At 40.9% G+C, this 26969-nt stretch overlaps 1 protein-coding gene across 3 annotated transcripts; it reads right to left on the bottom strand.

The window, feature by feature from the left end:
* Positions 1-26849, bottom strand: LOC124146114 (THO complex subunit 7 homolog). Of its 3 annotated transcripts, none has more exons than XM_048387194.1 (8): positions 26711-26849; positions 14840-14957; positions 12610-12737; positions 9500-9586; positions 8563-8620; positions 4093-4159; positions 3220-3333; positions 1-232 (listed from the first exon to the last, which is right to left on the bottom strand). In XM_048387194.1, the coding sequence occupies exons 1-7, from the start codon at positions 26724-26726 to the stop codon at positions 3256-3258; spliced, it is 552 nt and encodes a 183-aa protein (XP_048243151.1). In that variant the 5' UTR covers positions 26727-26849; the 3' UTR covers positions 1-232; positions 3220-3255. The 3 variants fall into 3 exon arrangements, with proteins under 3 accessions (XP_048243151.1, XP_048243149.1, XP_048243150.1); XM_048387192.1 differs by having other exon boundaries at positions 3264-3333; positions 26711-26848; XM_048387193.1 differs by having other exon boundaries at positions 3264-3333; positions 26701-26728.
* Between the last annotated feature and the right edge of the window lie 120 nt (positions 26850-26969).

Here is a 26969-nt window from a genome sequence, read left to right as displayed (position 1 = left end):
TAAAAAATATGACATGTTTATTTCTGCTAAACATTCATGCTTAAAGCATACCTAGGTGGAACATTTATTTTCTGATAATTTCGTAAATGAAATGGAGGCTAAAATGTGAATGTCCTCTTCCTGTTTACAAAGGCTGGAGAACTGCATGATGACATGTTGAGGGATGATGGTGGTGTGTGGATGTGTGACAGGTTCTAGCCGGTCTCCATTGCTTCCTCCGCCTTCTCATCCTCTGAAACACAGATCACGATTTGTACATGGACAGATTAAACTTGTGGGAAAGAGAAAGAGTTGTGTGTTTATTGGTTGTTTAACACCACATTCAGCAATATTCCAGCTATATGACTGCGGTCTGTTATTAAACCAGTCTGGTCCACACAATCCAGGGCCCATTCCTCAAAGCGATCTTAGCACTAAGGTGATCATAAGTCCCATACTTAAGTATAGTCTTAAGATCATCGTAGCGCTGAGATTGCTTTGAGGAATGGGGCCCTGAACATTGATATTGTGACCAAAAATCCACACTGTCAGCATACCAAGTCAATGAACTTGACCATCTGATTTACTATGTCGCCTCATATGACCAGCATAGGTTGCTGGGGACCAATTGTGACGCGAAATCCCCACAGGGTAAAGCTTTACAAACAGGTGGGTTAAGTTTGGTATTTCCCGCAAACTCTCACAATCCTCACATCGATTATCCATACCTTTTCTCCTAATACCGATTGTCATATCTCGCACACTTTTAGATGCGATCGTTCGGCCACTGCGTTTATCTGCGTTAACTAGACACTTCCCTCTAAAAAATAATGTCATCCAATATTTGACGTCATCAAGTTGCGAGCAGATATGATGTAAATGTTAAGAACAATGTTTTATCGTGAAATAAACCATGTTTCGTTCTTCATTGTTCTTTGCGATCTATCGCATACCTATCTTATATGGGAGAAAAGTCCCAAGAGTCGCAATGAGTTTTGCTTAATGCACATTGAACAACATTTCAGTTGTATCTCTGCCAGTTTGATGTGGGAGGAAAGCATGACAACCCTAGAAACATAATCAGGGCATATCTGGAATTAGAAACCATGACCATAGGATTCTGTCATGTCCAAGGGACACAACTCTGCATAATGAGTGAGTGAGTGAGCATGGTTTTAGGACGCTTTTAGCAATATCCCAGCAATATGACGGTGGGGGACACCAGAAATGGGCTTCATACATACCCATGTCGGGAATCGAATCCGGATCTTCGGCGTGACGTGCGAACTCTTTAACCACTAGGCATAATGAATCACGGCACCTTACATGACTTGGCCACACGTGTTGTTATCAATGACTACCTGGCAATGTTTGTATGTATAACTCATTCACCATCCAGTATTCTCTGCAGCTCATGGATCGTGTAACTCACTCACCATCCAGTATTCTCTGCAGCTCATTGATCGTGTAACTCACTCACCATCCAGTATTCTCTGCAGCTCATGGATCGTGTAACTCACTCACCATCCAGTATTCTCTGCAGCTCATGGATCGTGTAACTCACTCACCATCCAGTATTATCTGCAGCTCCTGGATCGTGTAACTCACTCACCATCCAGTATTCTCTGCAGCTCATGGATCGTGTAACTCACTCACCATCCAGTATTCTCTGCAGTTCATGGATCGTGTAACTCACTCACCATCCAGTATTATCTGCAGTTCATGGATCGTGTAACTAACTCACCATCCAGTACTCTCTGCAGCTCATGGATCGTGTAACTCACTCACCATCCAGTATTATCTGCAGTTCATGGATCGTGTAACTCACTCACCATCCAGTATTCTCTGCAGCTCATGGATCGTGTAACTCACTCACCATCCAGTATTATCTGCAGCTCATGGATCGTGTAACTCACTCACCATCCAGTATTCTCTGCAGCTCATGGATCGTGTAACTCACTCACCATCCAGTATTATCTGCAGCTCATGGATCGTGTAACAAACTCACCATCCAGTATTCTCTGCAGCTCATGGATCGTGTAACAAACTCACCATCCAGTATTATCTGCAGCTCATGGATCGTGTAACTCACTCACCATCCAGTACTCTCTGCAGCTCATGGATCGTGTAACTCACTCACCATCCAGTATTATCTGCAGCTCCTGGATCGTGTAACAAACTCACCATCCAGTATTCTTTGCAGCTCATGGATCGTGTAACTAACTCACCATCCAGTATTCTTTGCAGCTCATGGATCGTGTAACTAACTCACCATCCAGTATTCTCTGCAGCTCATGGATCGTGTAACTCACTCACCATCAAGTATTCTCTGCAGCTCATGGATCGTGTAACAAACTCACCATCCAGTATTCTCTGCAGCTCATGGATCGTGTAACTCACTCACCATCCAGTATTCTCTGCAGCTCATGGATCGTGTAACTCACTCACCATCCAGTATTCTCTGCAGCTCATGGATCGTGTAACTCACTCACCATCCAGTATTCTCTGCAGTTCATGGATCGTGTAACTCACTCACCATCCAGTATTATCTGCAGTTCATGGATCGTGTAACTAACTCACCATCCAGTACTCTCTGCAGCTCATGGATCGTGTAACTCACTCACCATCCAGTATTATCTGCAGTTCATGGATCGTGTAACTCACTCACCATCCAGTATTCTCTGCAGCTCATGGATCGTGTAACTCACTCACCATCCAGTATTATCTGCAGCTCATGGATCGTGTAACTCACTCACCATCCAGTATTCTCTGCAGCTCATGGATCGTGTAACTCACTCACCATCCAGTATTATCTGCAGCTCATGGATCGTGTAACAAACTCACCATCCAGTATTCTCTGCAGCTCATGGATCGTGTAACAAACTCACCATCCAGTATTATCTGCAGCTCATGGATCGTGTAACTCACTCACCATCCAGTACTCTCTGCAGCTCATGGATCGTGTAACTCACTCACCATCCAGTATTATCTGCAGCTCCTGGATCGTGTAACAAACTCACCATCCAGTATTCTTTGCAGCTCATGGATCGTGTAACTAACTCACCATCCAGTATTCTTTGCAGCTCATGGATCGTGTAACTAACTCACCATCCAGTATTCTCTGCAGCTCATGGATCGTGTAACTCACTCACCATCAAGTATTCTCTGCAGCTCATGGATCGTGTAACTCACTCACCATCAAGTATTCTCTGCAGCTCATGGATCGTGTAACAAACTCACCATCCAGTATTCTCTGCAGCTCATGGATCGTGTAACTCACTCACCATCAAGTATTCTTTGCAGCTCATGGATGGCAGTAATCAGTACCAGGAACTGTTTTCTCCTCAACTCCAACTGAAAATGACACGTCAGTGTAACAATACAATCCTGTTTGACCCAAGGACAGCTGAATATTCACAGTCACCATTACCTATCGTCTTGTTTACTTTTGACTGGTTCAATTAACCTGACCAAAAAATTGTCACCAAATAATCATGATATAAATTATCTGGCTCAGAAAACAAGCTGCTGTCCAACATACCCTGGAATATGAGGTGAGGTGAAATGGGGTTTAACGTCACATCCAAAATTATTCCCCTTTTATAGCGATGTGCATGCATGTGTATGTGTGTGTGTGTGTGTGTGTGTGTGTGTGTGTGGCTGGTTGTACTAGTCCGGACTAATGCCGATTTTGTAGTGCTAGCCCACTGAGATACAATGCTGCAGTTTAACATGAATACCCCACTCAGACACAGTATACTGACTCCGAGCCGACCGGTCTTGTTTCAGCCCCTAAATTTTTACCGCCAGGCAGGGTAACAACAAGAACCATCTTTTAACGTCTATGAGCTATGACGCGGACAGGGATGGAACCAGGGACCCGCCACTCTCCTGACGGACTCTATACCACTATACCACATAATTCTGTCTTTCTGGCGGACTCTATACCACTATACCACGGAGGCAGCTTTCTGGAATATGACATAATGACGTCTTAACACTACAATATCAGTTATCTTGGGAGAGATGTGTTCTTGTACTCTTTCAAAACTACGAACATAAATTCTGTCTTTCCCCGAATCAGTCAACAAAATAATGGGAGATAACTCGTACCTTTTCTTCCAGTTTCTGCTTGGTCTCTGTCTGTGATGTCAGTTCTTTGTCCAAACTCTGGAGTTGTCTGTAAAACATAATCCTCTTTCAAATAAATACAAAACATTGGCTTATATCATGATATTGGCCCACACATCCTAAATAAATATGCAGGGACTTAGATAGATTTCTAAACTAAGTGCCCTTGGCAGACAAATTTTGAAAAATAAAAATATTTTTGTTCAAAATTTACTTTCTTGTTTTCCTAAATTCTGAGGTATTTTAACATTGCAAAAAAAATTCTATATTGGTCCTGTTATCAGTGATATACACGTTACCTCTACAAAACCATAACACTAATTATAACTACATTATTATAATTTGGGTAATTCCAATTTGGGATTTTGTACACTAACATTGCTGCAGAGCAGGTCGATAAAAACCCATAAAGTGCTATTGTTTTCAAGCCTCATCAAAATGACACATTACAAACAAAGTCAAAGTATGCAAAGAAGTCCTATCAACTCCGCCAGTTAATTAATTGATAATTGGAAAAATATGCCAAAGGATATTATTTCAGTGAGAGTCAGTTGAATTCAACATCTCTTTGAACAATATTTCAGTTATATCTTGTCATGTCAGCTTGATGTGGGAGGAAAATTTGAAGTAGTGCAGGTGTCAGATGTTTATCACGTTTGTTAATCCCGCTAACATAGGTGCAGTTGGTCCTGTGCACCATGTACAAAAGACAAGGGCCATAACTCTGTAAAATAAAAATTCTAATGGTTGTTTTTCAACTCAGACGACCTGCTTATCCCTTACTAACGAATACAAATATCATCCTTGTATTCATACTGGTTGCCACTGACGTTTGACAAACTGATGGAGCCCAAAAGCCCTAAGGTAAGCTTTTCTTATTTTTTAATTATTTTTTGTTATTATTTATTTTTTTATTTTTTTTTTGAATTTTTTTTACAAAAATAAGATCAAAAAATAAATAAATAAACCTAAAGTAAGCAAGTGTATGCATAGCATGCACATAAATGGTGCAAATCAAATCCATTGACAAAAAAACAAAAAGAACACCTGTCAAAAACGTAAAAGGCAAAAGTATGCCAAGAAGAGACATATCCTTCACACGATGACCGACTACTGAAAAATCCAAGAAAAACTGAACAAGCGGCTGAGGAAGTCTTTTGAAGATATCTTGTTACTATTCAGCTCAAGTAGTTGGATAGTGAGTGTGTTTTCCTCCTCTCTTAACACCTGAAGCATGGCTTGAAAGATCGCTTACACACAACCTACTGTTGTTGATCTTTAATATCACCGTCCCCAACACACATTCAAATCACACCTTCATATCAGAAAAAGTAGCTGAACTAGCTTTACGGAGTGTTTGTCCTTGAACCTCACAGGAGGGTACACGCTGTTGGAGAGTAAAGTGTCGGATGTATTGAAGAAGCCTCAGTCTGGCATGTCTTGCACTATTGAAAACTGTTTCAATGAGGTAATTGGTGTTGTCAGTGGTCATGCACAGTTTGGGTTTAAAGCCCAAACATCCTTATCCGGCGGGCGGGCGGGTGGGCGGGCGGGCGGGTGGGTGGGTGGGTGAGTGAGTGAGTGAATGAGTGGTTTTACGCTGCTTTTAGCAATATTCCAGCAATATCACGGCGGGGGACACGAGAAATGGGATTCACATATTGTACCGATGTTGGGAATCGAAACCTGGGTCCTCCGCGTGACGAGCGAACGCTTAAATATAACAACTAGGCTTCCTGACCCCCCCTTATCAAGAGGAAAGGATGGGTTGAAATAGAAGAAATGTCAGTCGTCAAATGTAGCCAATGAGTTTTCTATTCATGCACCTGGAGCCTGTGTGCCTGTCTGGGACAAGCTTTGATGTGTCTATGCAGTATATCCTCATGCACATCACGTGCGCAAGGTTGCACGTTCGTACGAGAGAAGCTTTAATTGAGGTGGGAAGTCGGACAACTTACGTCAACAGAATCAGAGATTTTTTCCTTCTGAGGGATTAACCGTGAGCAGTTTGCTGAGTTAGTAGTGATAGCAGGGATCTAGAGGGGCAGTGTGATTGTAAGTCCGCCCTGGAACCCGGGTCTTCAGTGTGACGAGCGAATGCTTTAACCACTAGGCTACTTGACCGCCCTGAGAGAGAGAGAGAGAGAGAGAGAGAGAGAGAAGGAGGGAGGTTTTGGGCTGCTTTTAGCAATACCCATCTGGGATATCGAAGCTGGGCCTTCGGCATGACCGCCTCGTAAATTAAAAAGCTGCATGTGCACCTATTATCTGTCTTTGGCAAACTCCTGCCCATAATATTGCCTCCCGTAAATCATCAACACTAGCTTTTAAAAATGACTTGATTAGATCCAGTGATTGACATCATGAGCATCGATCTACACAATTGGGATACGATGACATGCATCAACCCAGTCAACAAGCCTGACTACTCGATCCCGTTAGTCGCCGACAAGCATAGTCGCCTCTTACGGCAAGCATGGGTTACTGAAGACCTATTCTACCCCGGATCTTCACGGGTCTTGAGCTGTTGTAACTTGGTTTAATCTGGCGCTATTAACACAGCATCAACAGCATATGATAGTAACGAGACATAGATGTTGTCGATGTCGCCTCCGCACTGTAGTTCACCAATTTGGTCAGCAAAATGGTATATATACATTTAAAACAATGTCGGTGACAAGCAGCAGCCTTGTTTTACCCCTTCTGTCACATCAAGCCAGTCGGTCTTCTCAGCATCAACTTTACTCAGCATTTAACTCGATGTAGTGACTGTATAGCCGACATGAATGGAATTAAACGTTCTCATCCCGTAACCAATGTCTCGGAAGTTTGTTCCTCTCCACGCACTAATTCGGTTACATGTCTATGAATAGCGAAAGGTTGTGTCATTTCTTTACACGGAGTCGAATTACAGAAGCCTTTTAGGGCCATTGTTTTTTTTCTTGAAATTTTAAGATACTAAGTTAAAATTTCAAGTTATTATCTTAAAATTGTAAGTTAATATCTTGAAATTTCAACTAAGTATGTATCTTGAAATTTCAACTTAATGTTTTGAAGTTTCAAGAAAAAACAAACAAAAGAATCGCCCTTAAAGGCTTATGTACGAATGCCATTTTCATATCGACAAAACATAATTAAGTGTTCCTGCTGTACATGATAATTCCGTTGACTTTGTTCAGACAAGCATAGTTGCCTTCATTGGCAAGCATGGCCGAAGAGGCAACAGCAGATGGTTTCTTTGACTGCTGTATATTGTTAAATGATGTACGCTGAGCAACAGGTGTACATGCATGTGGTTATAAAACTTTTCAAGGATTGCTCATTCCATTTTTCCTGAGAGGCATACAAAATTTGCAGGGAACCAACGCCCGCCTTGGACAATTCTGTGACTGTTGTGGCATGGACACAGTGGTTTGAATATGTTTAGGATAAGCCTACAGCATGAGAGATGGTTGACAATCTTCTTTCCATATTTCTTTCAAGGTAATAAAATTCAAATATTCTACAAGCTTAAAGAAACTATTTCGCCGATAACCAATTTGGATGCGCCATCTTGTAATGACAGTAATGAAAGTAGGATGTTACCAAGGATACGTCAGATCACGTGGGAGATACTTTGAACAGTGTCATGACGTCAGCCCATTATGACGAAACTCAGGAAGTGTACTTTATTGCAGGATAAAGCACAGCAGGTGCCTTTGATTTTTTAGTGAAGCATCTTAGAATTACAGATAGGCTCCCGTGCACGTTATCGCGTGATCGCGAGAACTACATGTTGACATAGAATCGTCAAACTATAACAAATATGACTTTTAACGAGTCAAAGTATGGCATTTATGATATATGTATCCATCCTCTGTCAACTAATGTTTGTTTCAAGGCGTCAATAAAGGTAATCTGACCGTGGTTGCTGTTAATAACGGTGAGTTGGGCGATCTTCCGATCGCTTTACACACGATTTCGCCAAAATTAATTATAACAATATCAAAAGGAATTTTGAATAAAATTAATGAAATAAGTTACATACATAAGTCCAGATGTACAAAGAACACTTTTTGTAGCCAGACAGTGTAATTACAAGATGATTATGCGTACTTCAGTATGGATTTGTTGACATGGTATTTCCGGTGTTACGTGCTCACAGTAATATCTTTCCATGGGGGAAAAACCCATCAAAACTCATTATTTTGTGTATAATGCGCACCCCATTCTACACAGGTGTGTTTTTTGGAAAAAAAGTGCACACTATACTCAAGAAAATACGGTAGCAGTTTGTACATTGGAATTATCAAAATAAAACATGCCAAGAGATCTATTGTATGCCAAGTACTGATACACCAACATCTGTTTGGCTCCAATTCACATCACTTGAACATGTTTGGCTCCAGTGCCATTTGTGAGGCCGAGGTGCACAAAGGGAGGTCACTATTAGACAATAAATGGCTAACTCACCTCGTGGTGTCCTGCCTGTCTGGATGTTTCTGTATAACTTTGGCCAAGGAATCATACTCTAAAATAAAAAGTCAGTGTTATTAGTTCTTTACACATGGCACACATTATGTGTGAAAACATGATGTATGATACAAAGGGTACCAACATTGAATATGAGATGTGGTTATGACATACCCGGACATTGACATAAACCATGTTATCATCACAAACAACTGATAACATAAGATAATCTGTTAGAGGTCATTGCAAGTACTTGCAAAACAGAAGCAGCCTCTATCTCAGTTATTTCCCCAAAGCCCCAAAATCTCATTAAACCATCATGCACTTCCAGTCGAAGAACATTCCTGCCCCACCTCGACCTTCATCAAGACAGCTTCTAAAGATGCAACAATTTCCACATCTCTGTCTGAGGAAGGTGCAACAGCAACTGGCAATGCATGATGCAACCGTATTTCAACGAAACTTAAGATGACCTTGACCTTTGAATAATGTTGACCAAAACCTTCTCAAGGCAGGGCCCTATCTTAGAAAAGGTATATGCGAAGATTAATTATAAATGCATATATGTGAAAATGTAATCACAAAGTCTAATCACTGCTAATTGTTTTCTGTCTTATGACCTTAACCTTTGACCTCAAGGCATGTGCCAAAAGAATTCAAGGTCAAACGAAGGATGGATTCCAAAGGATTAATTCAAGTTTAACTAATTGTTGTCAATCACATTTTAGAATATAATAAATACAATATTTGTTGTGCCTTGCAAAATAACATAAATATCTTATCTTGTCACTGGACAAGTGAAATTGTTGAAATTCAAAATAATTGTTAGTGCAAGAAGGTTTCAAATTTGGTCATAACAAGTGTCAATATCAAAAACACTGTGCTAATGTGCAATATGGACCGTATTGATCCCCATCCTCCAGCAGAGTTATCTCACCTTGTCTGTTCTTGCGTATCCTCTTGGCCTGTTGCAACTCTGTCTTGCACTCGGCAATCTGAGACGTGGCTGACTTTATTTTTTTCTCTGGAAGAAATACATGAGCGAGTTAGGCTTCAAGCAAATATGAAGAGTATTTCAGATGGGGACCGACCATTTGAGAATCGTGTTAAAACTTGTGATTTTAAATTTTTTTTAATTTGTTCCACTTTCGCCACAGGTTGCACAAAACCCCAGGATTCCCCTCGTGCCAAATACTAATGCTTGATCTCTTACAACACACGTCTGGTTAATGTTTACACGTGAGGAAATGCAGAGTGACACAGGTCAGAGTGCTGGTGAATCTCACAAGCATTGGTGTGTTACAATCCAGATGATTTAACCCCATGACCTGCAGATCCTAACTCAACTAAGGACACTTGCCACTGAAGGTGAGTATACATCAGCATGGGGTTGCTACTAGTAACACCATGGGTCATCAATTATTGATACGGACACCAATTTGTAATGGTCAGAAAACAGGAATACAGAAGAAAATTTTAAGGTTTTGAAGGGAGTGAATATTGCTTCATGACATATCTATTTGCAGCAAGAAATATCTACAAGCATGGTAAATATTTAAGAAGAAACTATTGAAGGTTACTTGAACTTCAGCACATTAGGCTTAAAAAAATAAAAGAAATGGTTCTGAAAATAAAGTGCGGGCGGGCAGTGTTTTTTCTTCTTTTTTTTTTGCTTGTTCAAACTATACCATGTATACTGAACACTGAACAACAAAAGTTCCTGTGACATTGAATAAGATTTAATGCAAAGTTATGTTTTTACCAAATCTGAAACAATTTCGGTTTGCAACAGATAAAAGACTCCAGTAAGTGTTCAAATGGTTTAATATGCCATACTGATTTCAGAAAGTGAGTGATTTCATAAAAAACATGAACATGTCAAAATGTCAATTTACAAATCAATAGCGTGTGTCAACCTCTGGTTGCGATGCAAGCAACCCACCTTCGTCTCATGGAATGGACAAGGCGTTGCACAAAGTCCTGTGGGATATCTGTCCATATCTGCTGGAGCATGTTTCGAAGTTCCTGCTGTGTCTGTGGAACACGTGGTTGACGTCGAAGGCGCCGATCCATCTCATCCCACATGTGCTCGATTGGTGAGAGATCAGGGGAGTGGGCTGGCCAGGGTGTGACCTTCATGTTGTTTTGTTGAAGAGAGTCCTGAACAAGTCGAGCAATATGAGGCCAGGCGTTGTCATGTTGAAAGGTAATGCCTGGGCCATGACAACATTAAAACGGTAGAACAACAGGGCTGATGATCTCGTCGCGGTAGCGCTGTCCATTGAGATTTCCCTCTACCACTATCAAATGGGTCCTCTGGCTTGCTGTAATCCCACCCCATAATATAACGCTGCCGCCCCCGAACAGATCTTCTTCCATGAAACAATGATTGACGTAACGTTCACCTCAACGTCGGTACACTCGAATCCGTCCATCGCTGTGGCTGAGGTGAAATGAGACTCGTCAGTGAATAGAACTTGTCCCCACTGCATGGCCGTCCAGTGTAGACACTGTCTGCACCACTGTAGACGTGCTTGACGGTGGTTTCCTGTCAAAATGGGACGTCTGGCGGGTCTTCTGGCGACAATCCCTTTGAGAAGATATTCATCGAAGGCCAGGGATACTTCTTGCAGTCACTGTTGCTGGGTGGAATCGATTTCGTAGCTGTGTTGTTCTAATCCAGTTGTCTTGACGATTATTGGTTATGTGTGGCCTGCCACTCCGAGGATGGTCTCAGACTGCATTCGTCTGTTGCCAACATTGCCATAAACACCAAATGGTGTTTCTGTGGACGTTAAATTGTCTTGCAACATCACGTTGACTCAATCCTGCTTCAAGCATACCAATGGCTCGCAGACGCTCATTTTCGGACAGGCTTGGCATTTTGTAATGTTGAATAATTGCATTATTTTGTTGTTTTTCTGAGTGGTTGTTGTCAGCACAATGCTAAACAATGCATATGGAATCCCGTTAACACACGTTTTTATACCCATTCTTGGGTAGTGAAATGCATGGGGCATGCATAAAAGTCAACTTTTGCATGGAATGCATGCTTTTCTGTAGCAATTGTGTTTTTGTGACTTGATTCAATACATGTACTACAATATTGAAAATCAAACTTTACTTGTTTGAAAAATACACTAAAATATTGGTGTCACAGGAACTTTTGTTGTTGAGTATAGTATGTAACCAAATAAACAGTTGTATACCATCAACCTGTGAAAGGGCCTCCCTACATAAACAATCATACAACTCCGCCATGACTATAACACAAGATGTACAGTAAAGCCGTGTGCATGTAAAGGGAAGTAACTGTGTGCTTTTATTGGATCACATTGTTTGCAAGTATTAGGATTTATTTGATTTTTTGGAAAATGGAAATAAAAAAGAAACGTGTGGCGGACTTTCAAATGATGCGAGCATTGCCTGAGACTATTATTTATTTTTAGCCTTACACAAGACAGAATACTACTCAAAATGTATGCCTGATAAAGGTTATTTGTCTGTCCAAAATGCAAAACCAAAGTAATTAGAAACCATGACCACACTCTTCTGAGAAGCACAAACTTTTGGTTTAAGAGAGAATGTTTGATTGGCATTCAAGAGTGAGTGAGTGAGCTTAATGTGGGAGGAAAGTCGAAGTGAACCAGGTCTCAGACGTTTACCACTTCGGTTTGGTGCTGACAAACCTAGAAACATAATCGGGGCGAACTGGTATTCGAACCCACAACCGTAGGTTTCTGGCGTGCCCAAGGGACGCCACTCTGCACAGCGAATCGCGGCGCCTTAGACGACTTGGCCACCCGTGACCCCGGCATTCAAGAAGTTATTGAGTAAATAAGAAAACACACAACTTTATGGCTAACAACTTATATCATGTATATATAAATATATTGCAAATGGTGACATTTCGCTTGATAACGGTGTAATAATCTACATGGAAATGTTGCTATACATAATAAACCAGGAGTTGTAAGCCATAAAGTGGTGGGCTGGTTCTATACTGAAGACAGGGGGATGCTTTTCATGAAGAGATCCTGTACTCACCGATGTCCTTACTGAGCTGGTCGTAGTGCTCCTGCTCGCGGAGGTTCATCTCATACACCAGCAGGGATTTCTCCATGGTGAACTCACACTGGGCCAGCATGGACATGATGCGCTGGTACACGATACCACTGTGGAGAACACAACATTCTAGTCATACACAGCAACATATCGTACACTAGTAGAGACATCTCCATGGTGAACTCACACTGGGCCAGCATGGACATGATGCGCTGGTACACAATACCACTGGGGAGAACACAACATTCTAGTCATACACAGCAACATATCGTACACTAGTAGAGACATCTCCACTAACTCACACTGGGCCAGCATGGACATGATGCGCTGGTACACAATACCACTTGGGAGAACACAACATTCTAGTCATACACAGCAACAGCTCGTACACTAGTAGAGACATCTCCACTAACTCACACTGGGCCAGCATGGACATGATGCGCTGGTACACGATACCACTGGGGAGAACACAACATTCTAGTCATACACAGCAACATATTGTACACTAGTAGAGACATCTCCACTAACTCACACTGGGCCAGCATGGACATGATGCGCTGGTACACAATACCACTGGGGAGAACACAACATTCTAGTCATACACAGCAACATATCGTACACTAGTAGAGACATCTCCATGGTGAACTCACACTGGGCCAGCATGGACATGATGCGCTGGTACACAATACCACTGGGGAGAACACAACATTCTAGTCATACACAGCAACGTATCAAACACTAGTAGAGACATCTCCATGGTGAACTCACACTGGGCCAGCATGGACATGATGCACTGGTACACGATATCACTGGGGAGAACACAACATTCTAGTCATACACAGCAACATATCGTACACTAGTAGAGACGTCTCCATGGTGAACTCACACTGGGCCAGCATGGACATGATGCGCTGGTACACAATACCACTGGGGAGAACACAACATTCTAGTCATACACAGCAACGTATCAAACACTAGTAGAGACATCTCCATGGTGAACTCACACTGGGCCAGCATGGACATGATGCACTGGTACACGATATCACTGGGGAGAACACAACATTCTAGTCATACACAGCAACATATCGTACACTAGTAGAGACGTCTCCATGGTGAACTCACACTGGGCCAGCATGGACATGATGCACTGGTACACGATATCACTGGGGAGAACACAACATTCTAGTCATACACAGCAACATATCGTACACTAGTAGAGACATCTCCATGGTGAACTCACACTGGGCCAGCATGGACATGATGCGCTGGTACACAATACCACTGGGGAGAACACAACATTCTAGTCATACACAGCAACATATCGTACACTAGTAGAGACATCTCCATGGTGAACTCACACTGGGCCAGCATGGACATGATGCGCTGGTACACAATACCACTGGGGAGAACACAACATTCTAGTCATACACAGCAACATATCGTACACTAGTAGAGACATCTCCATGGTGAACTCACACTGGGCCAGCATGGACATGATGCGCTGGTACACAATACCACTGGGGAGAACACAACATTCTAGTCATACACAGCAACATATCGTACACTGGAGAGAACAAAACACAGCACCCTTGTCATACACTTGAAACTACAGCCATAATATAGCCTGTTCATATTCTCCCAAATGACACTGGATAAAAAGCCTGTGAGTATGAAATTGTTAGAAAGCTTGGTAATGATGGTGATTGTACGAGTGCTTCAGTTAATACATCACACTGTGAAGATTTTCAGTTTCTCTCTCTGGACTCTCTGGACCAGATAATTTATTTCATAAGCAATGGTCTATGCCATCGGGATACGATGACATGCAATCAGCCAAGTCACCAAGACTGACCACCCAATCCATTTGGTTGTCTCTTTTGACCAAGATGCCGGCATGTTGCTCGGGGCCAATTCTAACCCGAAATCCCTACAGGGAAGTAATAGATAGTTACAAAAAAAGGACAACATACAAATGGCAACTGTTGTGTTGCTTTACTACAAACTGGTTGCTTGTTGTTTTCGCAAAATACGGAGCAGGCTTAAAACTGTAAAACTTACAAAAAACATACAGAAATTCTTTTCCAATTAGACAATTTGGCAATCAGTAATTGTTTCGAATGTCCAGATTGATTATTCAATCAATCCACAACTACAACAATCCATGACATGAGCTCCCATGGCCCTTTGAATCAACAAGAACTGAGTATCCTACCTCTCTTCATCATCAGGGGAGTTGCACCATCGGATGAACTGCTTCAGAAGGTTATTTAGTCGCTTGTCATCATTTCCACCTTCTCCTTCGATCAGCAGACGACGCTTAATGATATCATCTGAAAGAAGACAATTTAGTGTCATGGAACTTGTAGTTCTGTCATGGCAGATATTCGAGCAATCTCCTTAAAATCTGATATTTTACTTCAATAGGATAACTCCCGATGTGAAGATCCGAAAGCCCCTCAATAGGTCACCTCAGGTGAACCCTAAGTGAACTTTGACCTTCCAGTCTATATGAAGGATGTGTGGGTTCTTGAACCAATCAGATGTCAGCCTTCTAATTTGATTTCTTTACCAACTCAGTTCATAAATTTTTATCTTAATAAACAAAAATCAAATACTCATTTGCTTTACTCATACCAAGAATTTAGAAGCCTCAAAGCTGATTGGAAAGTTCCCCTGACCTGACCTCATATGGCATTGTGATTCAGATCATCATGGGGGGTACGGGTGGCCCTGTTGTCTAAGGAGGCGAGGTTCGCTGTGCAGAGTTGCGTCCCTTGGACGCGCAAGACACCTATGATTGTGGGTTCAAATCATGATTCGCCCCGATCATGTTTCTAGGTTTGTCAGCACCATACCGAAGTGGTAAACGTCCGAGACCAGTATCCCTTCGGGCTTTCCTCCCACACACATCGCGATATAACTGGAATGCTGCTAAAAGACACGTTAAACCCAACTCACTCACTCACTCATCACGCAGAGAGGGATCATATCAGAGTTGAATTTCTTGCACACCTGTAGGTGTGAAAGCCATTTGTGATAGCTGGTATTAAACGTGAGAGATCAAATTCCATGTCCGTGATTGGCCACTCCATGGTTATGACCTGAGGTCAGATAATGATGGACCACTTTCATGGTTGTTTAAACTATATTGTAATAGAGTGTTTAACAAATGTTCTTTGATCTTATCTAGCTTGCATTATCATCATCGCCTTCATAATCCACAGATATGACTGAAACTTCTAGGGAGGGGGGGGGCACGGGTGGCCCAGTCGTCTAAGCGCCGCAATTCGCTGTGCAGAGTTGCGTCCCTTGGGCACGCCAGAAACCTATGATTGTGGGTTCGATCCCCGGTTCGCCCCGATTATGTTTCTAGGTTTGTCAGCACCATACCCGTGCTCGTTGGTTTCACCAAAGTGGTAAACGTCTGAGACCTGCATCACTTCGGGCTTTCCTCCCACATAAAGCTGACACGCCATGATATGACGGGAATAATGTTAAAAGCGGCGTTAAACCCAACTCACTCACTCACTCACTCACTCACTCTATAGGGAGGGTCAAACTTGGTATTAGTAGTCAGCTGTAAGCCAGATATAGTGAAATGTCACTTATGGCCATCGTGTTATGTAATAATGTGCTACTCAGGGTTTAACATGATGCGAGTCCAGTACCTTCAGATGTGTTGAGACCCTTGAAGATCCGGGTTAGAATAGAATCCCACGCATCGGGGATCGATGACATGCATCAACCACGTCAGCGAGCCTGACCACCCAATCCCATTAGTTGCCTCTTACAACAAGCATAGTTGCCTTTTACGGCAAGCATGGGTTGCTGAAGATCTATTCTACCCCGGATCTTCACAGGTCGAAACTGCAACCATAAAGAACAGCGTTAGAAATTGGCACTAGTCCTGTAGTCCTTGCCAAACTGCCCAATAGTTAAGGTATCATAGCAGAAATTTGCCATTTTTAAGGGTTTTGCTAAATGTCATCATTATAAAGTTTAGTGGACTAAAAATGTTAGTTTCTATCGCTGAAGAAGCAGAAAAACACAGTACATGAGGCCGGTAAAGGAGAGAGACGGTCTATTGTAGACTTCTGGGAGACAAGAAAGCATGTGGCCGGTAAAGGAGAGAGACGGTCTATTGTAGACTTCTGGGAGACAAGAAAGCATGTGGCCAACTGTAAAGATAAAGGGGAGGCGGTGGAATCCACAGACTGAAAGTACTTTCCATACGATGGGACTGAAAGTTGTGCCAAAGTTAACGACTGCAGATTGTCTGGGGTAGACTGGACAGTCGAGATGGGAATGGACTCCGTTAGAAAGCTGTCAGATATGCCAAAAACATTTGGCTGACAAACGAAAGTCTTGTCGCTGAGGGTTAAAGTCACAAGAGCGGGATCAATCCCGGTGACATCAACGATCCAAGTACCTGGTTGAAAGGTAGCAATACCAAGTAGACGACTGATCAGCTGAATCTGTATGGTAATCATCCTGACGTGGTCGATCCTTCAGGTGTCCGTCTTGACAAAGTCTATCCTAGAAACAGCAATTCTAGGATGAAGAACGGCGATCCTAGTCAAAAGCGCAAGCGCAATCCCGGCTTCATCAATCCTATCTGCAGTAGCGGACAAACTTGGGAACATGGAGGACCTCTCCTGTCTTGTGTGCAACAAACACAATAAGAATCAGAGGTAGAAAAGTATGTTTGCTATTTTTATTTATTTAGGGCATGCCGGCCGATTTTACATACTATTGCATTATTAATACATAAAATATTTTTGTTTTATATGTTTAATAAGAGCTGCAGTGGTTTATGCAATTAGGATGGATAGTTTCCATGTCGAAACAACTCCAAAAACAGCATATTTAGCACACATTGTTATGACACGAAAAATATTCTATGAATTTCAAAGCAAAATCAAATAATGATTGGACAGCATGATAATTGCCCAGGCACCTGTTACATATCATGTAGACTTGCACAAGTCTCTAAGGCAATAATTTTTGGTTTAAATCATAATTTCTAGATTATGTAAATAATAAGAACAATTTGTCCACATATCTAGACTTGCCTATTAGGAGAATAGAATTACTACACATACATGGACTCATCCTTCAGTACAGCCTTGGAGCAAGGCTACTGTCCACATATCTAGACTTGCCTATTTGGAGGATAGAATTACTACACATACACAGACTTATCTTTCAGCACAGCCTTGGAGCAAGGCTACATATCATGCAAAAGTATGACATACATGAGAGCCTGTGTTATGCAACATGTCTATTCCAAATTCCGACACCATTTTGTGGTCCATTGAGCAAATCCACAATGAAATCTGACATGAACACAAGAAAAACCTTCAATAAACATTAAATTGTGGTCACATTGCTTTTGTATCAGTGTTCTCGCTGGCTTTTGAAACTGCCAGTGCTTGTGGACTGTCGACTCTAAAAATTACCAGTCCCCCCTAATTTCTGCCAGTCCCAACTTTTAACATGTTTAACAAATAAAAAAACGTATGAAAATTATTTGGTTTTAATTCTTTCAACTTCATGTTCAGTGCATAGATGTCATCTCTGAAGTAACTAAGTGAGATCTGTACGTCATTCACACAAACTTTAGTCATAATTTTCTCTATTATTTTAAATATTTTGAGACGTTGTCGCTACAAATGGATATTTAACCCAGAAATAGACAAGGGGAAACCCTGATGGTAACAGAAAAGCTGACTTTGTTCGAAAAATGTACTTATATGAATATCGCCGATGTTTTGTTCAACAACAAAGATTTATAAGGTACATTATTTGCAGTCCACAGGGACAGTCAGCAACATGAATTACTGGTCCCAGCCTAATTTTACCGGTAAAAAACTGGTAATTACAAGTAAATGGGAACACTGTGTATTCTGAAGCAATAAAGATTAGTACATGTATTTAGTATACAACCTTCAAAGAACACCCAATTAAAGCTAACAAGGATTAATCTACAATGAACCAATTAACTTTTCATGCTTTCTGCAACACAAGCATAAATGTAAATTGTTTCTTAATTGATAAACTGGATTGGGCTGGGACGGTTCCCTCCCATAACGTAGACCTCCAAAATGTAGACCTCCCAAGAAGCAGATGGCTATACCAACCCAAGGTCCAACAAAAGCCAAACTCATACTCAAATGAAAGGAAAATTGAAACTGCTATCTCACGCCTCAGACTTGGTCACAAAAAGCACTATGACAAGGTTTGTTCATCTTGCAATCAGGCTGAAACCATTGACCACCTGTTACTAGAATGTCAAGACCATGCCCCAGCCCGGGCTAGGATAAAACAAGAATTGCAGTTAGATCCGCTATCTGTCATAGATCTCCTAAAGCCAAGAGATGCAATAGCGAAGGCCAAACTAACTCTATTTCTGAGAGATGGACAGCTGCTCGAAAGTATATAAACAGAGCAGCCAAGGATAAAAATGAAATCATATCAATATCAGAAAATAGAAATCATATCAATGCAAAAACAGAAATTATGTGAACACCGAACTCACAATAGATATGTGAACCCTTCTCACACACAGGAGTCCCAAAGAGGGACAGGTCAGCCGAAATTGCCTAGGCAGAAGGCGACCTCTTAAACACCTAATGCAACAACAACTTCAACCTCGTCCAATTAAGCTATGGCCGGACTTACGAAAGATGAGTATGTCTTGTCCCAGAAAGGTGCCCTACAAGTTCTCCTAGACGTATGCTAAGTACAGGACGAAGAATGAAAATGTGTACTGGAGGTTACGACATGGGTGGATGACGATGCCCGGTTCCCACCTCAACTGTGGATATACCATGCGACACAAGGGCCCCATACAAACAACAACCTAGAAGGTTTCCACTCCAGAATCGGCAAGTCCCTCCAGCACAAGCATCCAAACATCTTCAGATTTATCGAACTGATCCAGAAGGTAGAAATTTCGGAGAGAGCGAAACTAGCACAGATGCAATTTGGAGCAGCACCGCCACCCAGGAAGGTTGTCTACAGAGAGAAGGAACAGCTTCATCGCCGTGAAAAGACACCCCTTCAGTACCTGGATGCAGTTGGTCCACTGATGATAAACAAGTGAAAATGACTGATAATCATAAATGACAATGAAATAACATTTGAATAAAAAATTGTGAACTCTACCCAGCTTTCTTTCTTGTTACACGGGTGATACCATTTTACGTAAGGGTACTTGTACGGGTCTGCGTTTTGGCAGGTCTACGTTTTGGGAGGATACCGCTGGGACGGGTAACTCAGGTCGGGTGGGTACTGAGTAGGACCCGGGTACCCACAGGACTACCTAGACCGGTGCTTAGTCACAAGATATATTGTTAAATGAGAAAAACTCACTACCACAACTCCAAGGTTACCTACAAGTCGCTAATGTTTCTGACTATACGCGCATGCCTTCTGACTTTTGTATGTTTTAAAGATACAGTTTCAGTCCACTTCATGAACAGATCGTCTTATAGGTGTACCTAAATACCTTTTGCCAGGGGTCCTGTACCTAATTCCTAATCGGACGTTCTGTACCCAACTCTTGATGCTACAGCGGGTAATAGGGGGTCGGCTATCCAGGTAGAAATTTGGACTCGTCGCAGCTGTAATTAGAGACTAGCAGAGTGAATCATATAGGGTGAATTCAGCCCTGAAACTCTGTCTAGTCTGACACCAGACTAGTCTGACACCTGTCTAGTCTGACACCAGTCTAGTCTGACACCAGACTAGTCTGACACCTGTCTAGTCTGACACCTGTCTAGTCTGACACCAGTCTAGTCTGACACCTGTCTAGTCTGACACCTGTCTAGTCTGACACCAGACTAGTCTGACACCTGTCTAGTCTGACACCTGTCTAGTCTGACACCAGACTAGTCTGACACCTGTCTAGTCTGACACCTGTCTAGTCTGACACCAGACTAGTCTGACACCTGTCTAGTCTGACACCTGTCTAGTCTGACACCTGTTTAGTCTGACACCTGTTTAGTCTGACACCAGTCTAGTCTGACACCTGTCTAATTCCACATTTTCCCCTTGACCCTAGAGAGTCGGATTACACACTCTACTCTTGTTATAAACATTACTTTTGCTATACTGACTAACAGAGAACTGGTTCAAACTTTGCAAATAATATAGCAAGAACCTTTGAGGATCTAGCCCACTAGAGACGTAACATTATGAATAAGGAAGAGAGTTTATGGATGTCAACTTCTTCATTATGACGAACACAACGTTTCGGAGTATATGATTGTTCCTTCATCAGGGGAAATTTCACCTAATGAAGGAGTAAGCATATACTACGAAACTTTGCGTTTGTCATTATAAAGAGTCGACATCCATAAACTCTCTTCCTTATGTGTATCACTTTGTAAATGCCATTCAAAGACTTATAACATCATGAAGTTACAAAATAAATTGGTATCAAAATTTTCAAACATGGATTGGCAACAATAATCTTGTTCACAAGCCTTATTATTAGAGGTATGCGAGGACGAGTTACGTCCCTTTGAACCGAAGTGAGCACGTTATGAGTTGAAGAATACGATGCGGTGACGTGCGGGATTTGCGAAAAAAGATTGGGTTACACGTTGAACTTGTCAAGTGGGTGAGGTGAAATTGGGTTTAACGTCGCGTCCAAGATTATTGCACTTATATAGCGATATGCATGCACGTGTGTGTGTGTGGCTGCTTGTACTAGTCCTGACTGATGCCGATTTATAGTGCTAGCCCACTGAGATACCATGCCGCAGTTTAACATGTATACCCCACTCAGACACAGTATACTGACTACGAGTCGACCAGTCCTTGTTTTAGCCCCGAACTAGGCTGGTATTATGGAGTTACATTTTGGTTTGACTAACAAGTCTATGCATAGTCCAATCAAATTAGCGCACCGAAATTGAAATCCGGTTCGTTAACTGTCGTTCAGGCTTCGGTCGATTGCAGAATTTGCAAAGCATGTGCACTGCCAACTCGTTGTCAGCAAATATTTTCCAAATTTTTTCATGTTTTTAATCAAGGCGCTCATGTGATTTGATGCATTTCGCGATCACAATCATTTTTATCACAATATAGATATTGATTATCGATCAGATCGTCCTGACCGGGCAACACCATTTTGTGTGAAGCAAACGCAAGTTATATGAGAGGTGGAATCTGATTGGTCCATAGGAGAGGCTTAGAAGGGACATAGCTGGTAATAGCCACTGGTGGCGCTACGATGGAGCCCAGTAATACCAGCCTAGTTCGGCAAGGGTGGAAACTGGACTTTTAAAGTCAGTTAACTCTCTTGCCTCAGGAAGATGAGTCAGGACGAACGGCGAACATTAGCAACTTGTAGTGTAACCATGGAGTTTGATCATTTTTGCCATTAAACAATACATCACATGACTAACCACGTGTAGAGGTAATCCAGCAGGTCCTACTCAGGGCCCACCTGACCGGAGTACCCGTCCTGGCCCTAGTAGAGATGAATATATTCCATCATAAATTCCATAAAGTTGTAAGAGACAAATATCTTTGAAGGAAGGTAAAACTAATTGTTTAATTTGTATTTCCATAAATATTGAATTTGGTTTTGCATGTTTGACAATTATTATTTTCAAGTATTCTCTGGCTGTATCTATTTCCATTAATCAAATCAAGACTAAATCATAACATGTTTAAGTCAGTAGTTTTGTTATTTCTTAGTTTAACAGGTGGGGTTTTTTTGGTTAAAAAAACAACAATGGGCAGAGAGCAGAATGAATCAAATTTTGCCTTTCAAATATAATTTGTTTTCTAACTGAAAATAATCCTGCCTCATCATGTTTACTACAAAACATCACAAAATCAAAAAGCTTTTTTAACTTCGATTGTTGTGTAGCCAAGGACAAGCTACTGACAAAGTCCACATAAAACTATATCAAAACATTACATCTATATCGGTATCTGTTATATCACACAACATTTCACTGAAGCCCATATTTTATCAATACATAATTGACTTTGTTTCGCCATATGCTGCCTTCTGGGGTCACTTGATAGCATCAATAAACCTGCCGTGCACTTGAAAGCCATATTCCATTGAAAGAGTACTTATGTATTGTGATAACAAACAAAGACTTAGTGAGCAGTACGTCCTGGGTCATCAAATTGATTTCTGATTAAGTGCATGTATATATCCACAATGATACTAGACCAAACTCATGCGGATGTTTTGAATCAACGTCACATTGTAAGTAACGTTTCTTCTTCTATAACACCCTCTAATTGACAGGGGCGGCAGGGTAGCCAAGTGGTTAAAGCGTTCGCTCTTCACCCTGAAGACCCAGTTTAATTCCCACATGGGTACAATGTGTGAAGCCCATTTCTGTCGTCCCCCAGTGATATTGCTGGAATATTGCTAAAACCAGACACTCTCCAAATGTCATCCACAGTGATATGCAATCACAGTATTACAAATTTAAGGTTACATCTCGCCAGTTGATATTTTAATTACATAATCCAAAAAGCTTAAAACATGCTGCCTACATTCATATGATAATTATTCCATAAACATTATACTGAAAGAAAACAGACGGCTCATCAGCTTTCTATTGTACTTTCTCCACTTGGATGTAATATATTGATGGCAGATGCACTTTGTTAATGGGTGTCTAGGTATACAGCCTGTCGTAGTAAACAATATCCTGCCCTGAACATGCGTCATGTTTTATTGATTGTTTCATACTTCTAACCAAGTTCACTGATGCATATATCTATTGGTGTGCATGGTGTAAATTACACAATTTAGATGAGAAATTGATCAATGAGATTTTCCAGTTGTAAAGGCAAAACAAATTGTCTATAAGACTCTTTAAGACACGACAAAACTTGTTCTAATTTATCCGTCATATCTCACATGAAAATAATACTTTACTGTATTTTAGGTACTGAGTATGCTGTGAAAGACAAAGGTCATACAAGGGTCAAAATCAAAATATATAAATAAACTTCACAAATGATCAAAATAGTATTTTTCATGGATTTACACATGATATATCAGCGTTAAAAATTCAGATAAATTTAAGCCAGATAGTCAGACTAGCAAGACTAATAAATTGACAATCCAGTTAAGACGTTACCGGTACAGAATTTTTAAAGTGGACTGAACAGTAAAGACAATGCCCTACAGATGAGAATAATTTAGACTCATATTAGTATCAGGGTGATGTTGTACAAAGCGATCTTAGTGCTAAGGTGATCGTAACCTTCCATACCTTAACATAGACTTACGGCAGTCGTAGCGCTTTAGTACAACAGCACCCAGGTCATTATCTAAATACCGTATTCGGCGTAATAAGCGCCCACGGCGATATTTGCTAATATATTGGCTAGTGAACAATCCCAGTTAGCACCCTTTCAGATTGATCAATGTACACAAGACTTATTTATTCGTTTATAATACGCAGTCGTTTGTTATATGCAGCCTTAATTATGGGCAATTACATTCTCGAAAATATATCTATCGTGTATAATACACACAGATTCTTCTTTTATATCATTTCAGGCTGTCAGCATAAACCACAAAATTTACAATCTTTCAACCTCCTTTTTAATCTCACCAAAATTATAGTCTAATAAGAGCTCCCTATTTCTAATTTTGAGAGCGCCCTGAGCGCTTATTACGTCCAATATGGTACTACTCACGACAGAAGTTCATATCCATTGATTTATTCACTTAATCTACAAAAGCAATTAGCAAGACCAACAGATGTTCAGGTCATAAAAACTGACCATCCGAGACAAAAAACAGCCTGTCTCAGAATGTTGGGCAGGTGGGTATTTCAAACATGAATTTATGAATAGCTCAAAAACAGGTTAAATGAAATTTCAATCTGGCCAACCATACCCAACTTGACATTTTTATAGAAGCGAAACCCCTTCAAACTTCACCATCTTCAATACGTTCCCCCTTGAAGTATTGGTGACGGTTCATGGATGAGTTTGGTTTAAAAGGTTACTGACCAGTGTCTGAAACTCAGCAGAGTAAACTGTGAGCCTTAAGGGCCAGCACATTTCAAAAACTGTAGGCCCAGTGGAAAAGCTTTAGGCCCAAACATTTTGAAGCAGGGAGACAGTCATGCAATATAAACTACAAAACGCAACGAGTCGACCAGAAGCTTTTACTGCAATCACAGAGTTCCCAGAGACTCTGTGGTGATAGATGAAGCCTACATCTATCAAGTAAATTATCAGTTTGTGAAACATCTTTGCTACGACATGTCATACATCATTTAAAGGTCTAACCCTACTGTTCATAAATATAAAAGTTACGTTTATCACATTATTTAAATAATGCATTTATATCTTAATTATGTTCATTTTTTCATAAAAAAAAATTGAGCTAACAAATTCCTAAAGTCCAGATTAAGCACCAAGGAAGCGAAAATTTTGGCGAGTTTCGGCAATTTTAAGATTACAATATTGAGCAAATCACTAACATATTTCTTTCTTATTTTCATTCTTAAAGTAATCTGAAAATTATTATAAAAAGAATTTTAAGTATGATCTATCATCATATATTTCACGATAATAGTGGCTTTCTACTCATGACATGAGAAAATACCAGTGAATACCTCTGTTTTTGAAGCTTTGTATACATAACATGTGCAAAGATGCCTTCATTGTTTGGTACCATTAGAAAGCACTGAACATCCATAATATTACAGTAATCTCGCCAGGAGTATGTTCGAGGTTGTTGTGACATTTGCCGTAATCTAAAAATATAAGGATCATGATTGGTCAAAATCAAGCACATGAACCTTAGGCAGCCGATCAAATTACAGCAAAGGATACCGTCCTCATGCTTGATTTGTTTCAGATTCAGACGAATGTCTTCAGTTAAATCGTATTGTTTTGCATGTTATAAGCAGGAAATTGCGACCTATGTATAAAAATGGAACTTTGTGGACATATTGTGCTAGGTTACGACCTGTGACAAAGATTGCTCATGCATATAATCATGTCCAAGCCAAAAAATTGAGGTGACAAATGTTGAGATGTCATTTGACTTATGTTACACGATCGCAAGAAAAGATTGAAATAGTAACTTAGATGTAAGTTTGACCATTTTTAGAAACATATTGTTGATTTTATTTATTACTTTATTAAATTTATTTACGGTTTGCAGGAAACGTCTATATATTGCTCGTTGACATGTTCGATATGGACCTGTTGTCGAGTGAGTGAGTTTGGTTTAACGCCGCTTTTAACAGTATTGCAGTTATATCACAGTGTGTCAGCTTAATGTGGGAAGAAAGTCCAAAGTGATGCAGGTCTAAGACGTTTACCACTTCGGTGAAACCCATGAGCACGGGTAAGGCGAACTGGGATTCGAACCCACAATCATAGGTTTCTGGCGTGCCCAAGGGATGCAACTCTGCACAGCGAATCATGGCGACTCAGACGACTCAGTCACCCACGCCCCCCAATCAGTAAGAGTTTGACTCTTGAGTTTCTACTTCAGGACCGACGGACGAGTATGCGGGACATTATGTACGACCGACAAATCTGATTTCTGTATCTCAAAAAGAACTAAAATGACCTCTCTCAAATGTAAATAATGAAGGCTGTGACATTAGAACACTGGGCTAATGGTTCTAATGGCTACGAAGTTTCATATCTTTAGGGTTACGAATTTTCTGGGGTATTTCGTTTGGGTTAAAAAAATACCGCAACCCGATCGCAAAGGGTGTCCAAGGGAAAGGACCGAGTGACTTGGACACTGTACGTGGTTGCATCGTTCGGTGCATATAACAATAAAGTGACAAAACTTTTACCTCTGTTATGCCATTTCTTCTATAAAGTACACGTTCTAAGCAGTGATTAACGTCAATTTAGATTACCCAAACTTGTTTATCCAGTGAAGTTTTTTTAAACCGATTCATATTGTGTGTCTGTTCGATTTCTAGCATATATAATTCACCCATTTGTGAAATGGGACAATAGTTTCAACAGAACAATTCAAAGCTAAAAACAAAACTGGGAAATTGTAAGACTAAAAGACACAATAAAACACATGATATTCACGTGTACCAACCATCTGTCACCGCCATGTTTACAAATTCAAACCGGAAGTACGGCCCCTCATAACAAAAATAAATTTCTATATTCCCAAGAAGATGGTTAATTTACAAGGTATATTTATTTGATTTGACGTTTTAGAGACTCTATATGTCTGTCGCACCATAACGGTGCCTCCAATGTAACTGATATTGTTCAATGAGACAACTTTGTCGTATATAGAAACGGAAGTGATCATCACGATTCCCTCCGATTATGACGTCATAATCGGCTCT

This window comes from Haliotis rufescens, unplaced genomic scaffold (genome assembly GCF_023055435.1).
Source record: "Haliotis rufescens isolate VD_foot unplaced genomic scaffold, xgHalRufe1.0.p SCAF_68, whole genome shotgun sequence".
Classification (NCBI taxonomy): domain Eukaryota; kingdom Metazoa; phylum Mollusca; class Gastropoda; order Lepetellida; family Haliotidae; genus Haliotis; species Haliotis rufescens.
The sequence above is the reverse complement of the archived record's forward strand: the minus strand, read 5'-3'. Positions and strand labels throughout refer to the sequence as shown.

Coding starts and splice junctions, on each gene's coding strand:
- LOC124146114 (XM_048387192.1), bottom strand. Junction 8,621..9,499: donor GATACGCAAGAACAGACAAG/GTGAGATAACTC, acceptor TTTTTATTTTAG/AGTATGATTCCTTGGCCAAA. Junction 4,160..8,562: donor GACAGGCAGGACACCACGAG/GTGAGTTAGCCA, acceptor TATGTTTTACAG/ACAACTCCAGAGTTTGGACA.